Source organism: Aulonocara sp. 'chitande type north' Nkhata Bay, linkage group LG22 (genome assembly GCF_057382095.1).
Source record: "Aulonocara sp. 'chitande type north' Nkhata Bay isolate Kocher_YH1m ecotype deep benthic linkage group LG22, A_spYH_male_GT1.1, whole genome shotgun sequence".
NCBI lineage: Eukaryota > Metazoa > Chordata > Actinopteri > Cichliformes > Cichlidae > Aulonocara > Aulonocara sp. 'chitande type north' Nkhata Bay.
The window spans coordinates 18554264-18580781 of NC_141364.1; the positions used below are offsets into that span (position 1 = coordinate 18554264).

General features: G+C 42.1%; 1 protein-coding gene and 1 long non-coding RNA gene across 8 annotated transcripts in view; one reads left to right on the forward strand and one right to left on the reverse strand.

Moving 5' to 3' along the window:
* The window catches only part of ripor2 (RHO family interacting cell polarization regulator 2), a 77128-nt gene that overhangs the window by 31818 nt on the left and 18792 nt on the right, over positions 1-26518 (forward strand). For all 7 annotated transcript variants that reach the window (XM_086279950.1, XM_086279949.1, XM_086279954.1 and 4 more), the window contains exons 2-3: positions 21666-21786; positions 26027-26182. In XM_086279950.1, coding sequence (XP_086136076.1) covers positions 21666-21786; positions 26027-26182 — 277 coding nt within the window. The remainder of the gene's footprint in view (positions 1-21665; positions 21787-26026; positions 26183-26518) is intronic.
* On the reverse strand, positions 17-5215 carry LOC147303998 (uncharacterized). Its single transcript, XR_015126999.1, has 3 exons — positions 5070-5215; positions 1911-2024; positions 17-1225 (listed from the first exon to the last, which is right to left on the reverse strand). It is a non-coding gene; the product is annotated as an uncharacterized LOC147303998 (long non-coding RNA).

Genomic DNA, 26518 nt, shown 5'->3' on the forward strand with positions numbered 1-26518 from the left:
CTGATAATAGGTTGTATTTCAAAACCAAAAGAGAGAGCTAGTTTACTACATAGACTGTATATAGATGATGTAACTAACATGACATCACCCATTTGTTTAGAAATACTGTTTTGAAGCTTCAAATTTGAAAATCTGGACGACTCAAACTTGTATTGGTTTGTTTGTTTGTTTGTTTTTATGAGTGTCTGTAAGTGAATGAGAGGCTAAACCTGGCAAGTTATCAGCAACCACTAGCTAGCTGGGCTAACAAAGTCTGCGTGTTACTTACTGTGATCTAAAATAAGAAGTTAGTTTCACTGAGACAACAGCAAACACAGGCTACCCTAAGCATCCACGTTCTGGATAATGCCAAACTTTAAGCTTTATGCAGTAAAAAATAGTCACCCCTGTACAGTTATTAACAAAAGTGATCATTCAAGTGGTCATTTAAGGAACTACATGTTTCGGCACTTGTTCATTGGCTTCTTTTTCAGCTCTGGGATCACTTTCATACTTCAGGGCTAAAAGCAAATCTTCTTTAAATCAACGTATTGGTCACTATGCTGATTTTTCTACCATGGTGTGACCTCACTGACCGCCTCATGTAGATACTTCAACAGAAGCGCATTATGAAGGTTATGCAAATGCCAAAACAGGATAAGCATGACCTGGTAGTCCATTGTGAACACAGTATTTTAGTGCTTTTAAGTCTATCAGCGTCTCACACATGGCGCACTTGACCTTTTTCTTCCTAAGTAGACCCACTTGTACTTCTCAGGAATATTGCTTGTGTGTGTGTGTGTGTGTGTGTGTGTGTGTGTGTGTGTGTGTGTGTGGGTGGGTGGGTGCTTGTATTCACTGCATGCACCTACATATGTTTTTCCATCTGTGCGCATATATGTGGTTTTTTTTGGGGGAAACGAAGGCCTTGCATTCTTACAGGAGGAGTGCCTCCTTGAAGTTTTCACAGCTGATAGTTATTTCTTAAGGACCGTAGGCTGCAGAAAGTTAAAGCTCTCCAAGTCCCAGTGGAAGGAAATGAATCCAATTGGAGTCTTTTGACGCTCCGAACGCTCTAAAGAAGTTTGATATTGAGGACGACTTGAAGAATAAAGTCTCAAAACTCCTGCTGAGTTCATCCTGACTTCCATTTTTAACCTGCGTCTGGGAAGCTGCTGTGATACAAACCGTGACTTGCAAGAGGCAGATTTTTTTTTCCGGTCCTTTGATGAAATTTGAATGCTCCCTGTGGAGAAAATGGGTCATTCTGATCACTGGTATACTGTAGATGACAGTTGTTTTCAGAGCACATCCAGTCTAGTGTTATTTTAGTAACAGAGTCTCTTTGTAACTTTCCAAAGTTTAGCAGAAATGTCTGTTTGTGTAAAGAGCTTCATCACATGCTGAGCTAACTGAGATAAACCTCCATTTAGGATGTGGAGTGAGATAAAGCTGCCAGCTGTAAGTCAGAGGTTATCTCAGGATGATAGTCTTATTAGGCTGTTCCAACATGCCTGGCCCTACAATCACTGCCTCCTCAGAGGGGGTGTGTGGGAGGTTTTTCATGTTAGCTGGGAACTCTGGTGTCAAGAAGGTGGGTCATAAGCTGTTACACTGGGGTTAAGTGGTATGTGGAGGGAGTGGAGGGTTGACTGAGGCAGAGGGAAGGGATCAGCTGGAAGGAATGAGGAGTGGTGGAGGGTGATGGTATCCTCGGGGAAGGTGGGCGGGGTCAGATGAGATAAGAGAGGAACTTTAAGTTGGACAGGAAGAGTCACTACTGGAGGTCACTTTGATGGTGGTTACACCACGATTAGCAGATAGACTTTTTTTTGAAAAGTCGCTCAGTTATTGATGTCGTATCGCTTTACGTTTATATTTACAATTTCATTTTTGACTAATTATTTATTTTGCAGAACTTAAATACTCACCAGCCTCAGCTGGACGTCCTGCCAGATCAAACATCGTGAGGTAATGATGCCTAAAATGTCACTGACGTCTAGGTCACTCCCTGACAGCTTTGATGGGTGTCCATCCTGGGCTTTCTAGGAAGGGAGAGCTTGTTTAGAAGAATTTCATGTACCACAAGGTGGGATTGTATACTTTCACCTTAAAATGGACCTGCTATACTTTTTCTTTCTTCTGTCATATAAAAGGATGGGTGTCCTTAAGGTTTTGATGGTACTAGTGCTCGGTAGTGTTGGGCGGATCGATCCAAATATTGATTGTATTGATACCAAGTCGGTATCGGTATCAGATTGATACTAGCCTGGTGAGATCGATTTTTTACTTTAGGTTCCGCTCCTGTTTGCAATTCTGTGGTTTCGGCAAAGACTAAACAGCCAGGTCACCGGACTCGCCGCTCCTGTGTCAGCGCAGAGCAGCCACACCCCCCCCCTCTTGTGTTTAGATGTTGCTGTCATGTGACGTGACTTAGACGCACAAAGCAAACAAACAAGCAAGTTGCTCGCTCAGGTTCATCAGCACAGAGAAAATGCAACAGAAGAAAGAAGAAGAGTAGCGCCCTGTGGCTGTATTTTCAAGTCGAAAATGAGACAGCAGCAAAATGTGGGATTTGTAGAAAGCTTGTCAGGTAAACACTACCAATTTATATAAACATAAAAAAACATATAAAATTATTTATGGAAAAGTATTGGTATCGGCGATACTGGCCCATATTTACTTGGTATCGCACCGATACCAAAATATGCAGTATCGCACACCACTACTTATCAGTAGTAAGAAATTAAGAAATTCGTAATTTCTCCAATACCAAATGCCATAAATGGGGGTTAATACTTATACCCATTTAATTCCGCTTTTCGCAACCATAGATGACTTTAAGAAAATCTGATCACAGAGCCGCATTTGTTTGATTTAAAGCACAAGAGGATGATTGTTGGACACCGTGATGGTCTGGAAGCTCATAAAAAATATGGAATATAACATCAATATAGTAAAACCTTAATCTTGTGTAGCTTTTAGTCAACTGTATTAAAAGCAGACATGCTGCATTAACCTTTTTATATAAATAATACGATCAGCGTTCATTGGTTTGTGTCTGAGGGCCTGATGGGAGTTTGAGGTGGACACCACGGCCCCTCTGACAGTCTGCTTCATTACAGCGACTCAGTTTTTGCCTCCTGTGACCATTTTCAGTCACAGTGTCACAGCAGCGTTTGTCTTTTCTTTCACTCTGCTTCACTCGTCCCTCTAAGAGAGACACTGAAACCAGTGCTGGCTTATTAATGAGCGGAGCTACAATAAGATTAGCCTATAGAATCGCTACAGAGGACTGAGCTGCCTAAAGACACATCAGAGCTCTTTAGGCCAGTGTTGAGAACAGTGCAGCTTAAACACAATGACTGTGGATAATAGTGCAGAAGCGCCAACCTGTTATATCCCATTAAAGTCACAACACACACACAAACACACAGGCTTGTGTGTACTTTTCTTTGTATGTTTTTGTTTTTCTCCTGACCACACGAGTAAGAAGTGGTGATGTATGAAAAATGGAAAACCGGAACAATTATGTGCCGCTAATGGACCTAATAAGTGTCCAGCTCTGTGTGTGTGTGTATGTGGGGGGGCATCAATCTCGCTGAGTGCTTGCTCGGCATCCCTTTGGGTTTTCCATCTATATTATTGTGTTTTTCTATCAGTTTCCCTCCATCCCTCCTTTCTCTGGCACTTTCTCCACCCTCCTCCACCACATCTATTTACCCCCCTGTCCTTTCTGTGCCCTCCTGCGTAGATGCAGATGAGGAATTTATGGTAGGGTGTTTGAACCCATTCTCACCCCCTCCTCCTGTTGTTTCTGAGCAGATCAGCTTGGCGTGTGTCTGTCTGAGGTAATCCTCCCCCACATCTGCGTTACTGTTCTGTGAGGTGTGCACCACATGCTGCATGCTCTGCACGAGACGTCATGGGAGATCCATGATATCAGACACACTGGCACACACACACACACGCACACACCTCTGGCCGCAGCAGTTGGTAGTAGCAGCGTTATGATTGTCATAAGCGTTTTAGCGTCCTAAGCTGATAATCTGTCTGTTTTGGTGTTTGATGTGCTTCCTCTGCAGCAGTCCAGCAGCTGGATGACACTCTGTTGGTTCACGTCTGTGTGTGTGTCGTGATCTTTTCATGTCTGGGTCTTTGTTTTGACAGCATGACAACATGAGGCTAACAGATTGGTGGCACATCCGGTGCCAGCAGTCCTGACAGTTTTCTTCATAGTTACTGATAGAAAGTCGTGCATGAGCTGTCAGCGTTTCTGGCCTACCAGGGTGATGAATCTCTCAGCTGCACTTGTCTTCTCTGCCTCCTGCCTCCAGTCTTTGCTCGTTGGTGAGCTATCCCGCACCCTTTTTTTCCCGCATGCGTGTGATTACATCTTGTCACAGACATCTTTGCAACTTAAGGCATCCTGAAGTGGGCGTTTCCATTACTCAGCTGCTTGAGGGCGTCTGTGACACACAGCTGTGCGGTGACAGATGACTTAAGAAGGTGAAGAAGGGGTTGGAATGTGTAACTCCTTCGTCCTGAGGGGAATCGTTGTAAGGATGACTGAAACCTGCTACTCAAAATACGTTCAGTGTGGTAATGATGTTTTTTTGACATTACAACAGCTGAGAATGCAGTTATCTTTGAACTGATTGTTAAAAATCTATTCAGCATTTTAGGAGAACTGAACTGCACACATGGGGAGGATAGCTATGGTTTTAGGAAGAAAACCAGGCTGGAAGCTGAGGGAAATCAAGTTGGATTATGGGAATTGTGGGATCTGATAATCCCGTGGATGTAAGAAAATACTGGCATTACATACAATATCTTTCTCTGCAATATATATTAGGAGATTTTTTTAACTCTTGCTGCAATAGGACAGGAAAGACGTGCTGTAAATGGCCTCGGGGTGCATTCAAGCCCAAGGCCTCTGCATTAGCTTTATCCATGGCTTTATCACCCGCTCTACCCAGTGAGCTAAACCAGCGCTCCTGCTTTTAGTTTACTTAAAATCATGACTTGCTTTATAGATTTAAAAAATCAATCAGCCTTCAGAGTGTTTCATCTATGCTCATGATTCTTACAAGTCTTTCAGACTGCGATTGTTGCAACTCTAGCTCAGGAGGTTCAGCAGGTTGTCCTCCAGTCTGGTGACTGATCCTCGGCTCCTCCGCTCTGCATGTCTAAGTAGTGTAAAAGTTCTTTAAGTGGTCAGTGGCACCATTTACCATCAATTAGAGCTGGGCGATATATCGAGTTTTTAAAACATATCGATATATTTTTATACGAGATATAAGATGTGACAATATCCTTTATATCGATATAGTCTATGTTACGTTATAATTATAGTTGTGGAGCCGCAAGTTTGCCTCTCTTTCGTCCACTTTTGTCTCTACGCAACGTTACTCCGCCTCGCCTTCACTGAAGACAACTCTCCCTCCTCCCCCATCGCTTCACGTGCAGGCAGCGACAAGACGGACACGGCAAATCTCCGTTAACGAGTTACTGCGCATCGCCCCATGCGTGGGGCTGGACGGCGTCAACGTGCTAACGAGCTAAACATGCTAACGAGCTAACCGCGCTAACGAGCTAACAGCGCTAACCCTAAAATCCTTTCATTCTCTCAAAAGTTGATAGCGCGCCTTATGTATGAATTCTGGTTGTGCTTGATGGCCGCGAACCGATTTTATGTGGTACACGGCGCTCAGCAATCTGTCAAAATGTTTGAGTACGACTTTGGTCAGCTACGGAGCTGCACCGCTTGATAGATTGTCGGCGCATTACGGCTACCGAGGAGCTTCGCGGAGTGATACGTACTGTGCATCAACGTAATATTACCGTACTGTGTGTGTATAAGGACCATAAATGGCACCTGTAAGAGACGTGGTTATGAAGCGGATTTCAAACTCCAGGCTATCAGTCACACAGCAAAACTTGGGAACAGAGCAGCTGTGAAATCTGTCTTTGTTATTACGCTCAGCGTCTTTTAGTTTATATTTTGACTGCACAATTGTGAGCTCTTTGTTTAGCACAAAAACAACCTTGTTTTCATTTATTTATGGAGCATGATTATTTAATGAATGCTCATAATTTAATTTTGAGTAATTTTTCATGTACATCTGTGCTGTATGTTAATAAAAGTGCCTGTGTGACATCTGGGACACAGCTTTGACTAAGAACTCTCTTTTTGTTCTTACTTTATGGCTTAAAAAAAAAAAATCGAGATATATATCTTATATCGCCATCCAGCTAAAAAATATCGAGATATGAATTTTGGGTCATATCGCCCAGCCCTACCATCAATAAATAATCAGCAGCTGAGAAAGGTCAGAGAGTTTTTCCTTCCCTCGTAAATGTTTTGCCTTCTAACTGCATTGGCTAAAGTGCTAATGTATCAAAGACATAAAATTCGGCGCTGTTGACCTTTAGCGCACGCGCTCACCTCTCTCCTGCTCATCCTCTGCTTCAGGCTGCAGATAAAAGCTGCCGCACTATAATAAAAAAGAAGAAATCATAAAATAAATGTCAGTTATCCGTACAGGAGATCACAGCTGGACCAGATGTGGGCTTTGTGAAACATCTGTGCGTGGAGAGGCTTGGGTGTGAGCAGGTGAGCGAGTTCATGCGATGCCTGGTGCGATGGATGGTGATGCAGCGTCTCTGCTGCCTGTCTGTAGCATCTGCAGCACCATCCACTGTGAGCGTCTGAGTCATCTTTTCGCTTTTGTTGTCATACAGCGACTCTCTGAGCTACACCCAGTACCAAAACTTTAACACATCACACATCAGCACATAAACGGACCCATGTATTATAGCGTTCACTGGTTGTAAAAGCTGCCCTGCTCCTTACTGAATCTCCTTTATAAGCAGTGCAGAAATCTCCACGTTAACTTGAAGTATCCAACTGTGAAATAACACTTTAGAGGGAAAGGAAAGTTCTCCTCTTCAGTGTGTTTCTGCACCAGAGAAAGTTGCTTTCAGGGACATGATGTTCTTTTTCTGTCATTTTCCATTAGCCTTTTTTTTTTTTTTTTTTTTTTTTTTTTTTAAATCCCGCACAGTGTGATTTTTCTCTTTCATTCAGCCGCTGAGTAAGTTTTTGTGTCGTTAACATTATAGTAATGGCTAACTCAAGGCAACAGGAGGAATGAATGGAACAGAAATCCACCATGACTTCTGTTTGTGAAATACACCCACAGATTTGAATGCATTGCTGGTAAGAGAGAGAGAGAGGGAGAGTATGGGCATATGGTTGTATTATGAAACAAATATAGCCAGAAAGCATGTGCTTTATGGATGTAGGTCATGTTTTGCTTGTTTTCTTAGAAAAAATGTGGTCAGATGTTGCATAAATTTCTTTTTTCTCCTAAGCAATATATCACTGTGTGCAGTTTTTTACCCTATTAAACATTAATAAGCGGTGATAACTCGGGTCAGCAGGCCTGATCTCGGCCCGTTGTTAGTAATAAGTCCAGAGAAATGTTGCACCTCACAGCTGACACAGTGGCAAACCCTGTCGCTGACTGGCTGATTCACACATGGCTGTGCGATACTCTGAGATCGTGTTACCACAGCAGCTGCCAGCGGTGAAAACATTGTTGTCTTTTCCCACTGAAAATAACAAATGGAGCTGAAATAAGCTGAATAATCCTGTTTTGTATGGTAACTGCATTCCAGCGCTGCAGCATAGGTGGCCACTTTCAGTCGGAGCCATCGCATGACGGACAAATCAAAGGACCAGAGGAAGCAGGGAACGGGTTCTCATGCTGACACACATTCAGAGCGCACTGATATGTTAATCAAGCGTACCTTTTTATTTACATGTAGAAGAAGACAACGTGGGGCTTAATCTTCTGCGCTGCTCCCCTTTTTTGATTTCGAGGAAAATGTTTTCGCTCTCTTGCTGTGCCGATAGATCAGTCGGCGTCATGAAGAACAAACACCTGGTTAAAACATATGTAGCCTTTTTTTTTTCTTTGTCAGAGCGTAGGGTGATGTTGTTAAGACGCAGCGTTTCCTGTCCGTGCCATCTGTGTCATTTCTGACTAAGCATCACAGATGGGTGGGTTTATTAATACTCTGCAATCAAGTTAGGTGAGCTTGTATGAGCTCAGCAGCAAACGCACTGTGGCTGTGCTGTTGAGGTACTTCATTTTGTTGCAGCATTCAGTGATTTTTGACTGAATCTTCTAGATCATTAATCTGGATGCATTCACTGTTAAGGCTTACAGTGATTGCAGCACGACCCTCCTGCTGAAATGCCTGAATGTAACCTCAGGCCCCACACGCCTCAGTTAATCTGGTCAAATTCCACTTCATATCCTGCTCTTAATATTTCCCGTGCGCCGTGAGGACCCTGATGACTTATAATTGGAGTGGAGTGACCAAATTCGCATCTTACTGATTTTTTTGGGCAGATTTTGGCGCACACACTGGTGTCTGAAGCGGCGCAGGTGTCTTTAAATGTTGTGAAAAGGTGGAGAGAAATGATCTTTGACTTTTCTGACAGATATAAATAAATCTATTAATAACTGATTAGTTCACACATCGATAAATCGGGAATAGATCGGGTCGATATGGACTTAAAATACCTGCCAGTGCTGTGTTTCCGTGGTGAGTTTGTGATAGAGCTGACATTGGCCTCCCCCCTCTCTCGCTCTAAAACTCTCTCTCTCTCACTCACACACACACACACACACACACACACACACACACACACACACACACACACAGAGGCCACCACAGTACCGTCACGTCCCGTCTGCACTGCATCCAGTTCCCAGTCTTTCCCACAATAAAGCGTTTGACTGCATCAGATGACTGAGTCGACTCTCAGCTGATTCTTTTTATTATTTATAGGGTCCAGATCAGTTCAGTGATGACCTGGTAAAGCTTTTTTCTTTTTTTTCCCTTTTTTTTTTTAAGTAAATCCGTCACCAATTACTAATTAGGTCAGGATTTCAGGCAGAGAGACTATTTTTGGTCAGAAGAAGTGATACGAGTAAAGAGAAGTCAGTCTTTCTTATTGAGAAGGGAAGCATCAGTTTATCATCAGCCATGTTAGCACTGGCTGAAATTCAGTGTGTGTGTGTGTGTGTGTGTGTGTGTGTGTGTGTGTGTGTGTGTGTGTGTGTGTGTGTGTGTGTGTGTGTGTGTGTGTGTGTGTCGCTGCAGATAAGATAACATCCACAATTATCAGTGATATCTGTTTTATAACATCAGGTTTACGTTGGCTAAATCTTTAAAAATAGTTTGATGAAGAATCGCTGCACTTTAACATTTTCCTTTAACAAAATAAGGAATAAACAGCAAGAAAAACATGTTGTTATCGTTCCAGCATCCGTAAAAACGGCTTATTTGTTGTTGTCCTGGTATAATTTTGATTTTAAAAGAATCAGTGCGAGCTATCTCCCTAATTGGAGCTCTTGTGGAAGCTTCTTGTTGAATAGTCTCACTGCTCGCTCCAAACAGAAATCGATTCCCTGAACAAACTGAGTTAGTCTGTGTTGTTTTACATGTGTGTTTGGGTGTCATGTTGAACATTTATGTTCTTTCTGGAATTTCCACCATTGTGGCCGTTCAAAGAGATAGCTGAGGGGGGAAAAAGAGCCCTGTGAGCACATGTGGAGACGACTCACCAGGTACCAGCATCACACACGAAGTTTTTGTTTCTTTTCTTTTCTCTGTGTGACGGATTCCTGGAATCACAGGCTGGTGACTCTGAAATGGTGTTTATGATCCTGCACATGATGGTCAGTTATAACAGCGTCAATCTCTCGTTTCAGGTTCAAAGCTTTTTACAAATTCCCATTTGTCCCACAGTCGTGTTATTTACTACACCTTCCTCCTTCTTTCTGGATGTGAGGGTTCGTATAACATGCTGGTAAGATTGGATTACACAAACTAGAGATTTATACCTGTCGTCTACAAGTTTAAATTTCTCTATTATCTCTATATATTTATCATCAGAAAATAAAATAATTGAATATATAAATATTCGTCTTAAGTAAACATTAACATAAAACTTTATAGGGGACCTAATATGTTAATTTCTAGGTAGCAGAATGAGTTCAGATGACTGACTATGAAAACCATATTTAATCCATATTTATTTTGCTGGCCATATATAAATTACCTCCTCTGCTCTTTTAATCAAAGTTTCTTCTGATTGGCTGCCCCTCTTTTACTTCTTAGTTTTATACATATTGGGCTTTAAATTATGTTTTTTTTTTTTTGTGTTCATTATGGTAACACCTGGTTTTGGACCCCTTTCACTTTAAGGACATGGACACTTTAACCAGCTTTCTTGTGATTGGCTGCACTTTGCAAACAAAAGGTCTCAGAAGCGAGTGGTCGGGGCTGCTCTGCTAAAACGGACATATTGGGGACTTGCCTCTATTTGACTGACACCTTGCAGGGCCAAGACAAGAAAAAAAGACTGTCTGAATCAGTGTGAATCCTGAGCTGTGGCTCACACTGATTGCGTGCACAAACACTGGTGGTCTTAACAAAATATATATGGCAGAAAGTAAAGAAAAGCATAAAATATCCTTCTTTTTAAATCTGTAATAACTGTTTTTAGCCACTTAAGGGCACTTGACTGAATGCATTTGCAGCACTTTCCCTTTAACATCACTTTCCCCTCTTCTATGGGAAATTTCTGGCTTTTATGTTGCTGAGTGCTCAACTGTGTTCACCAGTGAGTCTGTATGGAACTCTTTCTCCTGTTTCAGAGCAGACAGCTGTTTTGTGAGATCTTGATTAGCTAAAACATGAGACTGAGAGACTGAGCCGAAACTAAAACTTTAGATTTTGGAATCTAAACAGTGAGCTGGAGGATGTTGAAGTTCAGTGGAGTGGATTCTTACAACCAGACAGTAGTTTAACCCATTGTTTCTTGCTGGTGGGGAAAACTGAAGTGAGAGTCATGCTTAGTAAAAGTGTTTCATCGGCACCTCAAAAGATGACATTTTTCTACTCCACAATGTCATCTTAAAGCACTTTCCTCCCAGCTTTATAGTGAGCTTTGAGAAGCCTTTTCAGTAAAGATGAATAAAACCTTCCTCCTCGGGAGCAACGCACACTCTTTTGCAGCACTGTGGATAATAAGGCTCCCTGTTCCTGAAGTCATTTTTCCTTGTAAAAGTAGCTGTAAATGTGTAAATCCTGAATCGGGTTAAGAAGCAATATCGTGAGATTTGTGCTGTGTAGTAATGTAGATTCACATCTGCATGTGCACCCCGCTCAGGTTCGTAAACATGGCTGTTCTTGTGATTATGCATCGGTGTGTTAAGCACATTTGTCAGTGTCACATATTTTACCTGCAGGGAGTTTTGGATTTAAAACCTGTTCTTTCCGGGACATTCAGTGATAAATGTTCCCTTTCATCATGAAATTAATCTTAACTAACTAATACATGCATGGAATGTACCATATTACTTATAAAGACGTGTCCACGTAGGAAGCGAGCGGCAGCAACGCCGCTGAGATTCAGCGACTGTGAGCAGCGACAGAAGACGAGCATTTGAATTGACTGCCATTGATATGTGGCCTGATTGTAACCGATTGGTCCCTGGCAGATATTCCAGGCTCCGGTTGCCTAGGTAACCCTTGAGCGTAGTTACAAAGTTATTTATTAGATGCAGAAAAGTTTTAGTTTTGTGATAAAGGCTCGATTTAAAAAGATGGGGAGCACTGTTTTTAATCTGCAGTGTGTAGCATTTTGGGAAGTTAATGGCTCATGGTACAAACATGTTAGCTAGCAAGCACGGGTAGCAAGGTGAACTTAAAATCTGTTGTTTTTCATGTCTCATTTAATATAACAGTGATTTACAAATGACCAGTGACAGATGAAGAACTTGGACATCTTGGATCAAATCCTTAATAACTCCACCATTTGCTCAAAGAGTCTTTAAGGTGTAACATCAAGCCTTAATAATTAATCAATAATATCATGATGGGAAGGCGAAGCAAAACTTAAATGTGGTAAACTGTTTATTTGTTCCAGGCTGTAAACACCTCTGCACCTCTGAGATGGCTAAATGTTTCAGCAGCAAAGGTTACTGCTTCATGGATGATTCAGCTGGGCTGAAGGGACACACGTGTACAATTTTGTCACATTTTACTTCCATTTCAGTGATACATCAGGACAGAGACACAGAGAGTCCCAAATTATACAAGGAAAGATGCTGCAACAGCTTGAAATATGGATAAAATATGAACATTTCTTTGTTAAATCATCTCTAAAGATCAAGTTTTTTCTCAGAAGTTTGAGTCATTAAGTTGAAATTTTGAGATTCCTGACCTGAGAGTTTTACTCATTGATGGCAAAAAATGTTGGTGGAATTGATCTTCCGTATTGAAAAAGCTCATTCTTTCTGGAGAAAAATCTGATTGCTTTACTTCCCGTTTTGACTTCTTTCACTCACTGCAATGGAGAACATTGCAGTTTGTCTGGTGCACCCTCAGTACTGGAACAAGCACTCAAAATTAGCCAAAACACAGCTAACCCTGAACCTTTTTACCTGTTCTCGATGGGCTGACATGCTCTCGCATATGTGACACACCTGGTTTTTCATTGTGAACAGGAAAAGAAAATCATAGATGGAAACAACATGTTTATTTTTTGGCTCTGGGTTTGCAGCCTGCAGCAAGTTTAGCCCGGCTTGGAGCTAGACCAGCAGTTACCCTCCTCACTGAACCAGTTTATACAAACCTGGACTCATGGATAACTGCGCAGCTTTCAGGCACACGCTTGCAGCCTGCAGGCTGTGTTGGAACATGTTACTTCACTTCCAGTCATCGCCGATCGCTTCAGTTGGTTTTGTTTTATCACAAACTTGACTGTTTCAGCCGGACTGCTGCATCATCTTACATATTTCTGCCTTTCTGCATTGTTATCAGCACCTGCCTTTCTTGTTTTTCTAATATCTTTCTGTTTTTGTACGCACAATGAGATAAAAGAAAAGAAGGAAATAATGACAAGCAGCACAGTCACTTTTAATGATGTATTTATGTGTTGAATGACATTGAAAGCAGCATCTTTAAAAGCTCAGGATATACCAAAAAAAACAACAGCTTTTTTTCTCCAAATGCAGGTTTGGTGCTTTAAAAGCTTCGGCCCTGTAACACGAGGGTGTGTGTGTGTATGTGTGTGTGTCCTACTTCTTGGCAGTTGGCTCATAACTGTTGTTTTACGTAACACACTTCATCCCATTTTGTCTGCTGTTGCCATGGTGAGGCTAATTTATACAGGCATTAAGAATTAGCCCTCTCTCATTAACATGCACTGTGGTTCTGATACTGGTTTTTGCACGTAAATACACACTCGTACACGCTCTCACACTCTGAGGGTTATTCAGAAGTTAAATGTTGATGTTTGTGAGTTTGGGTGAGACTGTTGTATAAGAGGGGACGGGGAACGGAGAACAGCGAGCACAGTGAGGGTGCGTTTTCTGCAGTTTACAGCAAACGAGCACAGCGCGAGCAAGTGCTGTGATTATTATTCAGCAACGTTTTAGATGCACGGCAGAGTTTGTTTACATGTACGATTACACCAAATATTAGTTGGTTTTTTCTTGATGAATCGCTGCTTATTTTTGCAGTGCCATATTTTAACACCTTGTCTCCCTTTATTTATGGTTTTACCTGATTCATGCTCTTCATGGGGAGAGAAAAGTGCCCCCTCATGCTTCACCATTGACAGATTTGGCTGCACAGACTGAGGATGAGGGAGTCAGAGCAGAGTGAGATGAATATAAAGGGAGCAAAACAACAGAAAGAAGAATAAGAAAGTGAGTCACACTGTCAGTGAAGAAAAGACCATTCTGGGTGTGATGGATGCATGCAACCACACAACTGAGATACTTAGTTACCTGACCTCCGCTCCAGTCCTTCCTGGTTTGGCTGAAAGAGGAGGCTGAGGGTGGAGCTGGTTTAAATGCAGAAGCCAATAAAGTGGACTGGACCATCTATTGTGATCATGCAGGGGGAATGGGGTTCTTCTTGAATGATGGTTAGCTGTTATCTCTTTAGTTTTCACCTTTGGTGTATATAATGGTTTATTCATTTGCTATATAACTGGAGCTGTTTCTCATTTGGGCAGGTCAGTTTGTTGAGTTATGTTTTTGTTAAGTGACTTTTGAGTAGCGTTCTGTTAAGTTAACCTCTTTTATGGGCCCACTTGGTTCTTAAAAACTTTATTTTTTGTTATTTTGAATTTTTGTAATCATGTTGTCCATTTTGGGGGTATAATAAAACCCATTTTTTTGAAGATTACATTTGTGCCTGTGTGTTCCTGGCTGCTTGGATCATGACACTGGGTGAAATCACTTCAGATATCTGAGTCACTCGGGTGAAACCTCACAAACATGAATGAAGGGTGGGGGGGTTAAATGATTAAGAGGAACAGCTGCCTCACATGTTCCTGTGGAGGATGTTAGAAAACTGCTGATGCTGAAATGCAGAGGAAGGAAAGGATGAAATTGTGAAATGGTTGCGTTAAGTGTTCTTTTGTTGACTCTCGGTGGAAGACTACTACATCAAAGGCAAGGATGGATTTAAAGCCAAGTGTTTCGAAGCTAGCGCTCATTTTATTGAAAATTGATAGACTGTATATAAAAGAAGGCCTTAACCATTAGTTTCCAAAGTTCCATTTTGAAGCTTCATTGTTGCTTCCTTTCAGTGCTTTCTAATGAAATTCCGAATTCATTTTTTAAATTAATATGTATTAATTACATGCAAAGCACAACATGAACAGGCTAAAGTTTATACAGCAGAGCTGCTGAGACCTTATATCTTCAGCTGGCCTGTCCGATCATCTGATCAGGTGTTCCACGCTCTTATTTTGAAAGCAGAGGTGATCATGCTTTTGAGGTTGTATCATATGCATATATGAATCTTTTTAACCTCCTAAGACTCGAACTCTTTCATGGCATGCATTTTTAATTTCTCTTTGCTATTTGGGCTGATTGGGACCTGGTGAATGTAAAAACAAAGAATAACCTGATTTTTGTTTTTGACAAAAATAAGATTTTGATTTTAAATTTCGATAGAACAGTGGCAGCATAATGTCCTCGTAAGTGGATATCAGGCCCTTGTAGAGCAAAATGCAGTATTTTGGTCTAGACAACTGTGGACGCCAGGTCCTAGGAGGTTAATGTGTTTTTATCCAAACTGTGAAGCACTTTATAACTTTAAAAAGTGCTTGTGGTGGAATTAAGGCACGACGGGACCACAAATCCGTGTTATGAGCCATCTTTATTTAACATTTGCATCACACCACCACAACAAACCCCAACCCCTGAGTCCCTGTGTTTATAACTCGGCGGGCGTGATTAAGGATGCCGTGCAGATGCGTCCACCCTCCCTGCACGGGACCGCAGACCACGCCCCACCACAGTGCTAGACAAAGTTTTGAAAGTAGATAAGCGACATGGAGATCTGACTGAGAAACCAAGAGCTCTGAGTGCTAATGGTGGCATTTCCTCCTAATCATATCCTGCTTGAGCATCTGTTTTGTTCTATTAGTGACCATAAGTCATAAAATCAACATCATGCTGTGTTAAATAAGACTTTAAACGAGCTGTTAAGATCAGAAATTTGTCAGGAAAGTGTTTACTGAGGTTAAAGATAAAGAAAGCAGTAGGTTTGTCCTCGTATCCGTGTCTATGTGGTCTGGTGGTTTATAAACACCTATTAGTGAGCTGGAAAGGCACATGCTGGAAAATGACCATGCTAGCAATCATACTAGCAATCATGCTAGCTCAGCTGATGATGTCAACCACGTGACTCTTGCCAAAACATATCCCACTTTGCTTGAAGAAGCTCTTTTGTATTTGCAGTTGGCTCTCACTATTAGTTTTGAGGCTCTCTCGACCCTCATTAACTCAGTAGGGCTGTCTCTCTCCCTCACACAGAATCACTCAGTGATGGTGCTAATACGCTAATGTACGTGAACATTGCAGAGCTAACAGCAACTGCTCTCTCCAGCCACCTCTCCTTTGCTAATTGCATATTTGTAATTTGTCCAGTCTTGCCAAGGCGCAGCTAAGAGTACTGATTAATGTGATGCTTACAAGACCCTCCAAAAAAAAAAAACCCACAGTCACACAAACACACTCATGAGGGTGTTTAAGGCTGCGATGAAAGACCATTGAATGGCCTGACTGGCAGCTGTATTCAGCATGGGTAACGCCTGGCACCAAACCAGGACGCACTGCAAGTGGGTATTGTTGTTCTCGCTCTGAAAGGCTCTTTAGACGAGATGAGCGGTGACACTAAGAGGTGCGGAGGAAAGGTTTTCATGATTCAGTGGTTGAACTCAGCCCTTTATGTGTGTGTGTGTGTGTGTGAGAGAGAGAAACATCTATTTAAATGTTGTGGTTTTTTAAGGAGCTTGCTAATACTTTTGAAAAGTTTAGAAAATCCCAAAGCTTGGACTATAGTGTGAACATTTATCACACCACTCACACCAGCTGTCCCCTACAAGAGAGTAAAAGCTTGATAGATTTCCTATTGCTTTGACTAATTAGCCTTTAAACCATTATTAGAGAGGAATTTAAACTGGAATATATTTAATTAGCTTAAGCTTTAACTAAAGAGTTGGATCTCTTTTGTCTTCAGAGGTGCTTTTTTCTTAATGGCATAGATCCAATAACATTCTGGAGACATTCCTCAGAGATTTCCATATTGACATGAGAGCATCACACAGCTGCTGCACATTTGTCAGCTGCACATCCATGATGTGAATCTCCCGTTCCAGCACATCTCAAAGATCTCTGGAGCCCATTCACACTGAGACTTCAATAGAAACCAGTGTGGATGATCTGAGCTTTGAGTACACTCTGGTCATAAAGGGGTGGACAAGGTCATCAAGAGTTCTCAGGTTGGCTGTGGTATTTAAATGATGCTTGGTTGGTACTAATGTGCCGAAAAAGTGCCAAGAAAATATCCACACACATTAACCACCACCAGCAACCTGAACTTGTTGATACAAGGCTGGGTAGAGCCACGTTCTCAAGTTGTTTACTCCAAATTTTGACCCTATCCTGCTAATGTTACCGTAGAAATCAAGACAAATCAGACCAGGGAACGTTTTTCAAATCTTCTATTCTCCAGTTCTGGTGAGTTGTAGCCTCGGTTTCGTGTTCATAGCTGACATGGGTGGCATCAAGTGTGGCCTTCTGCTGCTGTAGCCCATGAGCTTTGAGGTTCAACACATTGTACATTCAGAGATGCTGTTCTGGGTACCTTGATTGCAACGATTGTTATTTGAGTTATTGTTGCCTGCCTGTCAGCTCAAACCTGTCTGGGTATTCTCCTCTGAACTCTGACATCACGAAGGTATTTTCAACCAGATAATTCTCTATAAATCCCAGAGATGGTTTTGTGGGACAATCACAGCATATCAGGAGTTTGTGAAGTATTCAGACCAACCATGCAATGTTCCACATCACTTAAATCACCTTTTTTTTTTTCCCCCATTCTGATGCTCAGTTTGAACTTCAGCGGGTGATTTTGACCGTGTCTCCATGACTGGACTGAATTGATGCCAATTTCTTTGCCAATTAGATACTTGTATTAATGAGCAATTGAACCACTGTACCTAATGACGTGGCCAATGAGTGTATATACAGTTTCCAATCATAACATATTAAAAAGAGTCAGTTTGTCAAATTCAAGAAACTGTAAATGGCTGATCAAATAATGGTGTTGATCAGCAAATCGATTATTTGGCTCATCATCTCATCATGTAACAAACCGCTGATCTTCATTCAGCCTGTTTGTAGCAGCTGGAGAAACTCACAGTCTAGATATAGGTGCAGATAATTTGCTTGATAATTAAAAGTGAGGTATTTACTTTGTTTCTGAGTTCTGAGAGCACGCAGAGACAAGGTGATTACCTTTTATAAAGCACCACATTTATCCAGCAATGTGTGGGCGAGTCCCTGAAAATGAATGTAGGACAAACACTCTTTGAGTTTCATACAGCCTCTGCCTGACAGGCAGTGCCAGAGTTTTAGTGTGCACGCCGCTGTGAAGCTGTTCTGTGTTTGAATCGTGTGAGTACTCTTATTTTACAGCAGTTTTCTCTGATGGCAGGGAGAAGTACTCCGTGTTATTCCCTTGCGTCCTCACCGTAGGCTGTGTGTACATCAGGATACTCGGGGGATAATCTGGTACCATTGTGTATGGAGTTTAGTGAGCACATCTTCTCGTTCTCCATCTTTGTTTGTCTAAATACAGTAGATCTTTCTGAAAGTGCTGTAAACAGTGTCCGGCCTGTTCTGTTATTATCCAGAGAGCATTAGGTAACTGGATGTACCATCATTTCCCTCCCACTGCTCCTCTTTTAGGAGAGTGAGTCAGAAAGTCCGCGAGACATGTACAGAAAGGCAGAAAAGTGTGTTTGTTGAACATCCAGACACCAAAATGGACCAAAAAGCTTCAGAGAATTACAGCAAATTGCAGCTCTCGTGTAACGTCTCTTCCTTTGCTGTGTTTTGGCTAGTAATGGTGATTACCGCCTCTCAGGAGAATCATATCCCGATAATGTGACCACATCACATTATCTAACAAATCTGCTTTCCAATTGTATATTTTAGACCAGAAGCATTACTCTGGGTTTTGTTTTGCACATATCAATGCGAGTAACAGTAATGAAGTGCAGGTAAGTGGTTCTAATATCACAGATTTTTAGTACTCTTAGCTACATCAAAGTTGAGGTGTGGAGTGTCCTTGTGTCGTGACCATAGACTGTATATATAAGATGGATGTGCTGCCAGCTTCCAAGTCTGAAAAGCGATGCTGCATTCTTTTAACGGCCAGCAGGGGGCAAGTCATCTGGTTTGAAAAAAAAAAAGACTTCAAGTTGTAAAGAAGTCTATGGGGAAAAATGTCTTTTCTCGGCTCAGTCACTGAATAAAACATTTTATAAATTATGGTCGACGGTATCGTTACAGTCAGAAAGGAGGACTATCCAGGTTTTGTTTACTGGCTAATGAGTTGTAATTGACAAGTCATTATTTAAGCGCTCGCTTGTCACTTCAGGGTTCAAAACACCAAAATGACATCGAGTCTTCACACTGAGACTTCGCTGACCATCTTTAACACCATTTGTGCTCTTGAGAGAAATAAAACTCTTTTGGATCTGTTTTTTTTTTTTTTTTTTCATTGATACAGATGAAAGTGTATGTGGATTCATTCTTGTTCATTTATATATGTAGCAGCAAATAGAGAGGTGAAGATCCAGTGTCGCTTAAGGCAGAGAGAGCAACACTCGTTTTTAGTAAATGTCTTCAGTGAGGCAATGCTGTTGTTCTATGTTGCAAGAAAAGTGCCACAAATAGTTGGGTAACAAATGAAAACAGAGAACCGAAGACTGCAACGCCCTCTTTGTTCTCCGCGCAGCTATACAGTGGTGGTGCAATACGAGCGAAGGGGGTATCTGATGTTCAGACATAGTTTCGACACCAAGACCTGAGTCATGCTCGAAATGATAGTGCAGGGCGGAAGTATAGAGTCAGTTTATCACTGCTGTACTTATTCTTTAAAAGTTTCTGGAGGGTTCTCAGGCTCAAACTTCAAAGCAGTGAGCAAAACAAAGTCTGCAGATCATTGGTTGGAGGAGAACTGCAAAGGCGTGCAATAGGAGTAGCAAGTTTTACATTACGCAGTAATTTGATCGGCTGGTAATGTAAAAATATTGATTTATACACCTTTTAGTACAATTGTGAAAATGGCTTTAGCCACTTTTAAAATATAAAAATAAACATAAAATATTGGGTCTTCTGTCTGTAAAGATATATATTTTAAATATATTTTATATTTTCTAACTAATCCTGACAAAACTAGGATTGTAACGCCTGTCTATGCAATGGTCCGAATCGCCTATTTACTCGGTCACAGCCACCAGGGTCTTCTGTGTTCTAGGCAGCTAGCTGCTATTAATAGTCGCAGCCGTATCAGTCTCGCTACATTATTGTTGCTTCTCTGCAAAACAAGGATCTAGTCTTTCCTCAGACCGCGTGCTGGTTCTTTGTGTGGTCCTCAGTCCAAAGGAGCTGATATCAGGTTGCTAGTTTGGCCGCCTGTAGTACCACAGACAGAGGCTTAATGTGTGTGCTGCCCTGCTCCACCACCCCACACAGACGTCCTCTGGAGAAATAAAGATGGATCCAGTAGGACAAAAGTGGGGTATGATTACAAGCAGCAGCACAAATCCAGAGTTTTCTTTCATTTGGCAAAGTTGTTTTAACTCGTACGCCTGGGGGATGGTTTGTGTCGCTTGTGAGAGGAGGGGAAGCAGACGCAGAGGAGAGCTGAATACTGAGACAAGCTCCTCTGCTTGTTAGTAAAGTTTAATTTGATGTGACAAATGTGTCTCTCTGTTCTTCTCCTTCAGGCATTTCTGTATTAGGCGAGAAGCAATACAGATTAACAAGACAGATCGAGCCTCCTCTGACTCACACAAAGTTTACAGTTATCATGTTATTGTCACCAACGTTGAGATGTTGTTTGTTACTCGGGCATGTTCCAGGTTGCCGTTTGTCTTGTGATGTTGCAGAGGGAGTTGACATTAAAGCAAGGAATAGCAGCGTGTGCAGGAAAGTTCAGGAAAGCGTTGTAGTATGTGAAGATATGTTTGCACACCTGTGGAGATGGCGGGGTATTGCTCGAATAACACGGTGCTTTCATCTCAGTATATGAATAGAATTTAACAAGCATGTCCTGGTATTTAAAGGACCTGATTTCAGTCTCTTCTCTCATCCTATCACGGTGTCTTTCTGCAACATCTATAACCTTTTCCAGCTGTTCTGACCCATACTGACCTCTGACGCACCAAAACAAAAGATTTCACTCTATAAAGACTTTCCTCTATTTTCCTTTCTTTTGCTTTTTCGTGAGGTATGAGGAAGCTTTCCTTGGTTAATTCTTTGAACTTTTTCTAAACTGCGCTTTGAGGTTAAATGTCAGCCTGCTGCCACCGAAGCACAGCGATCTGGACAAATTCTCACACTGCTGTTTGAAACTGTGATCCAGTTATCTCAGTGGATTCCTCCTTTGGGCGCTTGATCTCTGCTACATCATTATCTGACCGCTAAATTTGGCTGTTTCGCCATCTATTTTCAGCTTGCTCCCCAAGTGCCCACGTGAATCATGTTGCACTCCACATCTCCGGCTTAAGGAGAGGCTAAAAGCTGACAGACTGCTGCTGGTAAATATAGGCACAGTGATTTTAAAAAAGGAAGAAAAAGCCTTAACTACAGAAGTGGAAGACAAGACACGCCAAACACTGGGCTGTCTGTGGAATTAATCAGTCAAATGTGGTGATTAGAAGGCAAAAATGGCCCATTGAAGCAGATGTGTGGCGTATGTAGTGACTTCTGCGTGACGTTAAACAGCTGTCAGTCTGATGAATTGCTTATTGTCACATAGTTGATTTGAAGTGACAGACATCATGATTTGTGACACACACCTGAGGAATAACAGTAACAGTTGAGGTATGTGACAAATAAGTCAGAGGAGTTGAGGCATGTTAGCACAGGCTCCGAGTGCTAAGCATCACCAAGTGTGCCTTCTTTGTGCTCGCGGCACTCCAGGTAACCTCACTGTTGACGATGTTTCATGCATTACTGACCCCGATCCTAAATCCTGCACATGTTGTGCCTTTTCTGCAGGAGTGTCGTCACGAGTCCCGGAGATCATGGCGACCGGAACCCACTCCCCCGGCGGGCCAAATGGCATAATCCGGAGCCAGTCGTTTGCGGGTTTCAGCACACTACAGGAACGGCGCTCACGGTAAGCGGAACTCTGCTAAGCTGTTCAGCAATGATCAGCTGGAGTTACTTATTTCTAAAACTGTAATCTGGGTCACACGGTGAATAAAAGACTGGTTTGAAAATGACACATCATGGTGCTACTTCTTTACTTCTATGTCAGCATTTAATAAATAGGTTATAAACAGTACAAAAGTAAGTACCTCAATACTTCTAAAGCAGGGGTCCCCAACTCCAGGCCTCGAGGGCCAGTGTCCTGCAGTTTTTAGATGTGTCCTCGATCCAACACAGCTGATTCAAATGGCTAAATTACCTCAACATGTCTTGAAGTTCTGCAGAGGCCTGGTAATGAATTAATCATTTGATTCTGGTGTGTAGACCCAGGGTGAGATCAAAAACCTGCAGGACACCGGCCCTCGAGGCCTGGAGTTGGAGACCCCTGTTCTAAAGCATCACCTGGATGTTGTTGTTAGATGTTCTAGTAAAGGAAAGTTTGAGTTTTACTGTTTATAAATTACAATAAAACAAAATAAATGAATGAAAAGATTAAGACAAACTTTACTGAGCTAAAGGATTACACATGCAGATGGCACCATTCAAGAGTCTGTGATGCCGGCATCATCGACGGAGAGGGGATAACAAGGGGAATTTGACAAGTGGAAACAGAAATGGTGAAAGGGAGATTAGACCCACAAAAACAAAACTCTCTATACAGTCTCCATACTAGTGTCTATACACGGAGAAGACGTGTACATCTGTTCGCATCCATGTACGAATCATATTAGTTATCTCTTCTAAAAGACAAAACAAAAGAGCTCATTCAACAAAAGGAATTCAATGACTCAGGGATATGGGGCCAGTCTTCATGGTGATCCACGAGCCAAAGCAAGTCTTGAGACCTGTGAAAGAAGCGAATTCTTAAGCAGTGATCGTCACTCTGTCACATGATGTATTCTCGTTCATAGCCCAGGGTTGGTTTCGAAAAGTTAGAGATGGATAAAGTTCTCGAGAGATAAGAGTTTCTTCTGTGTGCTTTCCTGTTTGACTCATCTATGACGGCGCTCTCCATCATCATCACAAGACAAAGCCTGCTCACAGTCTCAGATATACCATATCTCTTATAATCTTACACTTCTGATTGTCGGTGTCTGGGCTTCTTCAGCAGTCCTGGTCCTGCAGAGAGAAGTGGCTCCTTTCTCTCTGCTCAGACAGTGAATGGAGTAATTGGTTCTAATGAGTCGCTGTGTGGGCGACTGACAGCGACAGACAAGTTATCATCCTGATAATGAGCGAGGTGGAAAGCTGCACAGATATAGCTCCTGAAGCCGCTGGAGTGTGCCAGCATCTGTGCGCGCTCCTCTGTTACTGTAATTGAGAAGGGACTTTCCATGTGTGTGTCCATGCGTGAGTTTTGTGTGCACTTCTGCGCGTTTGCATGATGGAGAATTTGCACTTTGTGCGCGCACAAGGATAAATTCATCATTATGCATGATTTCCTGTATGGAAGTGTTGACATGTATGCTTCTGTATATGTCCCTGCCAAGAAACCCTACTGCACCAGAGCTCGCATGACCCCACGGCTATGCAGCGCTCTCGTTCGGTGTTGCCCTACATTTGTGGCAGCTATAAGCTTCACTTGTGCCGCTGCTGGCACACAGCAAAACGCGGCACGTTCCAGCTCGTCTAGTGCTGGAATTGGTTGTCGCCGCGTCCCTGGAATGACTCTCAGATCATTTCATTAAGACTGGGAAAATGTCATTTGTCAGCTAAATCCGTAATGGTTTTAAAAGCTGAGATGTGCATGCGTGGGAGAGATGAGTGTGACCTAAAATGGATTAATGTGAGGAGAAAGAGACTCGTGAGGTGGTTCTGCCACTTAGAAAACTCTGCCCCCTTTTTTTCAGCCGCAGATATGAGGCTTAGAAATGGTAAAGTCTTACCCATGAAGACTAACTGAAAACACATTCAGCTTATCAGTTTGTTCCCAAAAGCTTGTTTCAAATCGAACGGAGGCAGTTGAGGTGGTTCGGGCATCTGGGATTCCTCCTGGATGCCACTGTGAGTGAGGTGTTCTGGTCTAATCCAAGACCCAGGAGACCCCTGAGAGATTACATGTCATACAGCTGATTTGGGAACACCTTGGTGTCACCCTTGGAAAATCTGGATGATGTAACCATGGAAAGGGAGATCTGGGCATCTTTGCTTTGACTCCTGACCTCAATACTTGGACTTGGATAAGCGACAGATGGATGTGTGGATGGGAGAAACCTTCCTCGGTTGCTGGAAAAATCTTTCTTAAAGGCTTCAACCTGAATGCATACAGAGGGTTGTACCTACAACCTGTCGTATACGGTTATGTCCCCTATGGCAAAGGTCAGTCAATGAAAAACCATACAGACTTTTCAGCCAATCAGGGCTAAGCTCTCTATCTCTAATATAATAACATCTGCCCCAGCACTCCTTTCACTCTGCTTGGTTGCAGTGAATTATCACGAAACACAAAAGGCTACCATTTGTGGCACAGTCAGTCATTTGTATATTCATCTGTTATCCCTAATATAATAACAACTTGCAGTTAAGCACAATAATTACTGAGAAATAATACTAATGGGCCTCTTCTTCATCATCAGTTTAAATGAGCGAAGAAGCTTCACATGAAGCTTCGTCTGTGTGGTTTCTCTGGCTGATGGAGGGCAGCTGCCTGTGAAGCTTTTACTGGTGATTATTTGTCTAGTTATTTATTGTTATTAGTGGATCTAAAATGCTCACGCTCAAAGCATCGCGCTTTAACATGAAAGTCAGCAAAACATCCACACAACTTGGGTTGCTGATTATTTTTACGTACGGTGGCCCTGAGAGGTCAAATGCAAAGCAACTTAAGAAAAGCAGCAAATACAAAAATGCCGCAGAAGCACACAAAACATGTTGGAAGGGTTTCTGGGGACATGATAAAATGATAGACGGCGTGTGGAAGTGACAGAAACAAAAACATGCGACCGATCTGTGTTTTTAGGGAGAAACAGACGCAGGCAATGTGTGTTTTAGTCACATGATTAAATAAAACTGCAGACACACGTCTGCTGTTAGCCGTTTGCCGTTTGTCACTTCCTGCAGCTGGGCTGTCACGTTATTGTCCGTTTGGCCTCTCGGGGGCCACCGTGGATGGGACATGAAAACTTTTTCGAAATTCGCATTCAAAGACGTCACACGAACACTTCTGACATCTCTGATATATCAGTTAGCTTCAAGTCCACAAAATGCAGACATTTATAGCTTTAAACCAGGCCTTCTCCATTAGATTCGGTGCATCCAAAGTAGGAATGTTTTGAAAATGCCTCCCTTTTCAAAGATGGTCTTTTACTGCTGGATTAATCCTGGAAGGCTGCTAATATCTCAAGTTCCTCCTTATGTCAGTAATGACTGCGATTGTCTGATCAGGGAAAATTAAATTGAATAAGAGCATATCTACAAAATAATCCACCAATGGACCCCTACTGGTGGTTTACAGAAAACTGTTCCTCCAAATGATTACCTTTAAAAAAATGATGTGTGGTGGTAAAAAAATGAAAGAAAGCTGAAGCTCCACACAAAGTGTCTGAGCCCATTTCACTGCCTTTTATACAAATATGACAACTCTCTGTAACTGGATCACATTTGTTCAATTCTCCCACTTGAGTCGGTCACACATTTGGTCATTTGAGGGAAGAGACTGAAGATCACTTGAATGTCGTTAATCGCCGGGAGGATAAATCTGCTTGTTTGTTTATAAGTTCACTCCAGCAGAGGATAAACGGCAGCTAGGAGTCGGGGAAGCACATGTTTGCATGTGATTGCACGCCCGCGTTAAATGCTCAGAATGTATGATTGTATTTGTGTCTGAATGTCTGAATAATATGTAGGCTAAATGCGTCGGTCACATCTAAATGTGTATGCGTGCGTGTATGTATGTACGAGTTATTTTGGTGTGAGCAGAGTCAACAAGGTCAATGCATCTGACAGATGAGATGAACTCATGCTGTAACTGGCCCAAGGACGTGTTCAGGATGGTGTAAATAATCTAGAAATATAACTCCTTGCTTTTATTGGCAGCTGGTGGCCTGACACTTGAAGTGCTGCAGAGATCCTGTGATAAATATTAGATAAATATAATATGGAAGGTGGCGCCTTTGGGCCTGTGTGATGAGATTTAGGAAATTCTTGTGAGGCTCAATCAGCAAATGGTAACTTATCCCGTGTTTGTGCGTTTGTCTGTGTGTGTGCAGATGTAACTCATTCATGGGGAACTCTGCAGTGCAGAAGAAGCCTCAGTCCAAGCCTAAGAAGCCCCACCTGTCAGGCCACAAGGGAGGCAGCAGCTCCAGAGAGCCGCAGCCCAAGAGACTGGAGGAGGTTTACACAGCACTCAAACAAGGCCTGGAGTGAGTAACTCATCCACTTGTTCTATGCACACAATTAAGTAGTTAATATGAAGCAAATTCACTTACAGTACACACTATGAAGTCTTCCAGAGTACCTTGAAACCTTGAAATGCTCCATTCTTTTTCGACTTGGAAATATAAAAAGAAAAAAAAAAGCCTCTAGACTAGATACTTGACACAAATTCTGAAACACAAGAAGCCTTTCTATGTTTAATGCCAGACCTTTTAAAGTTAGTAGATATATAGAAGCCATATAGCAGATAGTCAGTAAGTACAATAAGCACTGTGTTGTTCTTGACTACAGATTGATTAAACAGATAGTATTACAGAAGTGCT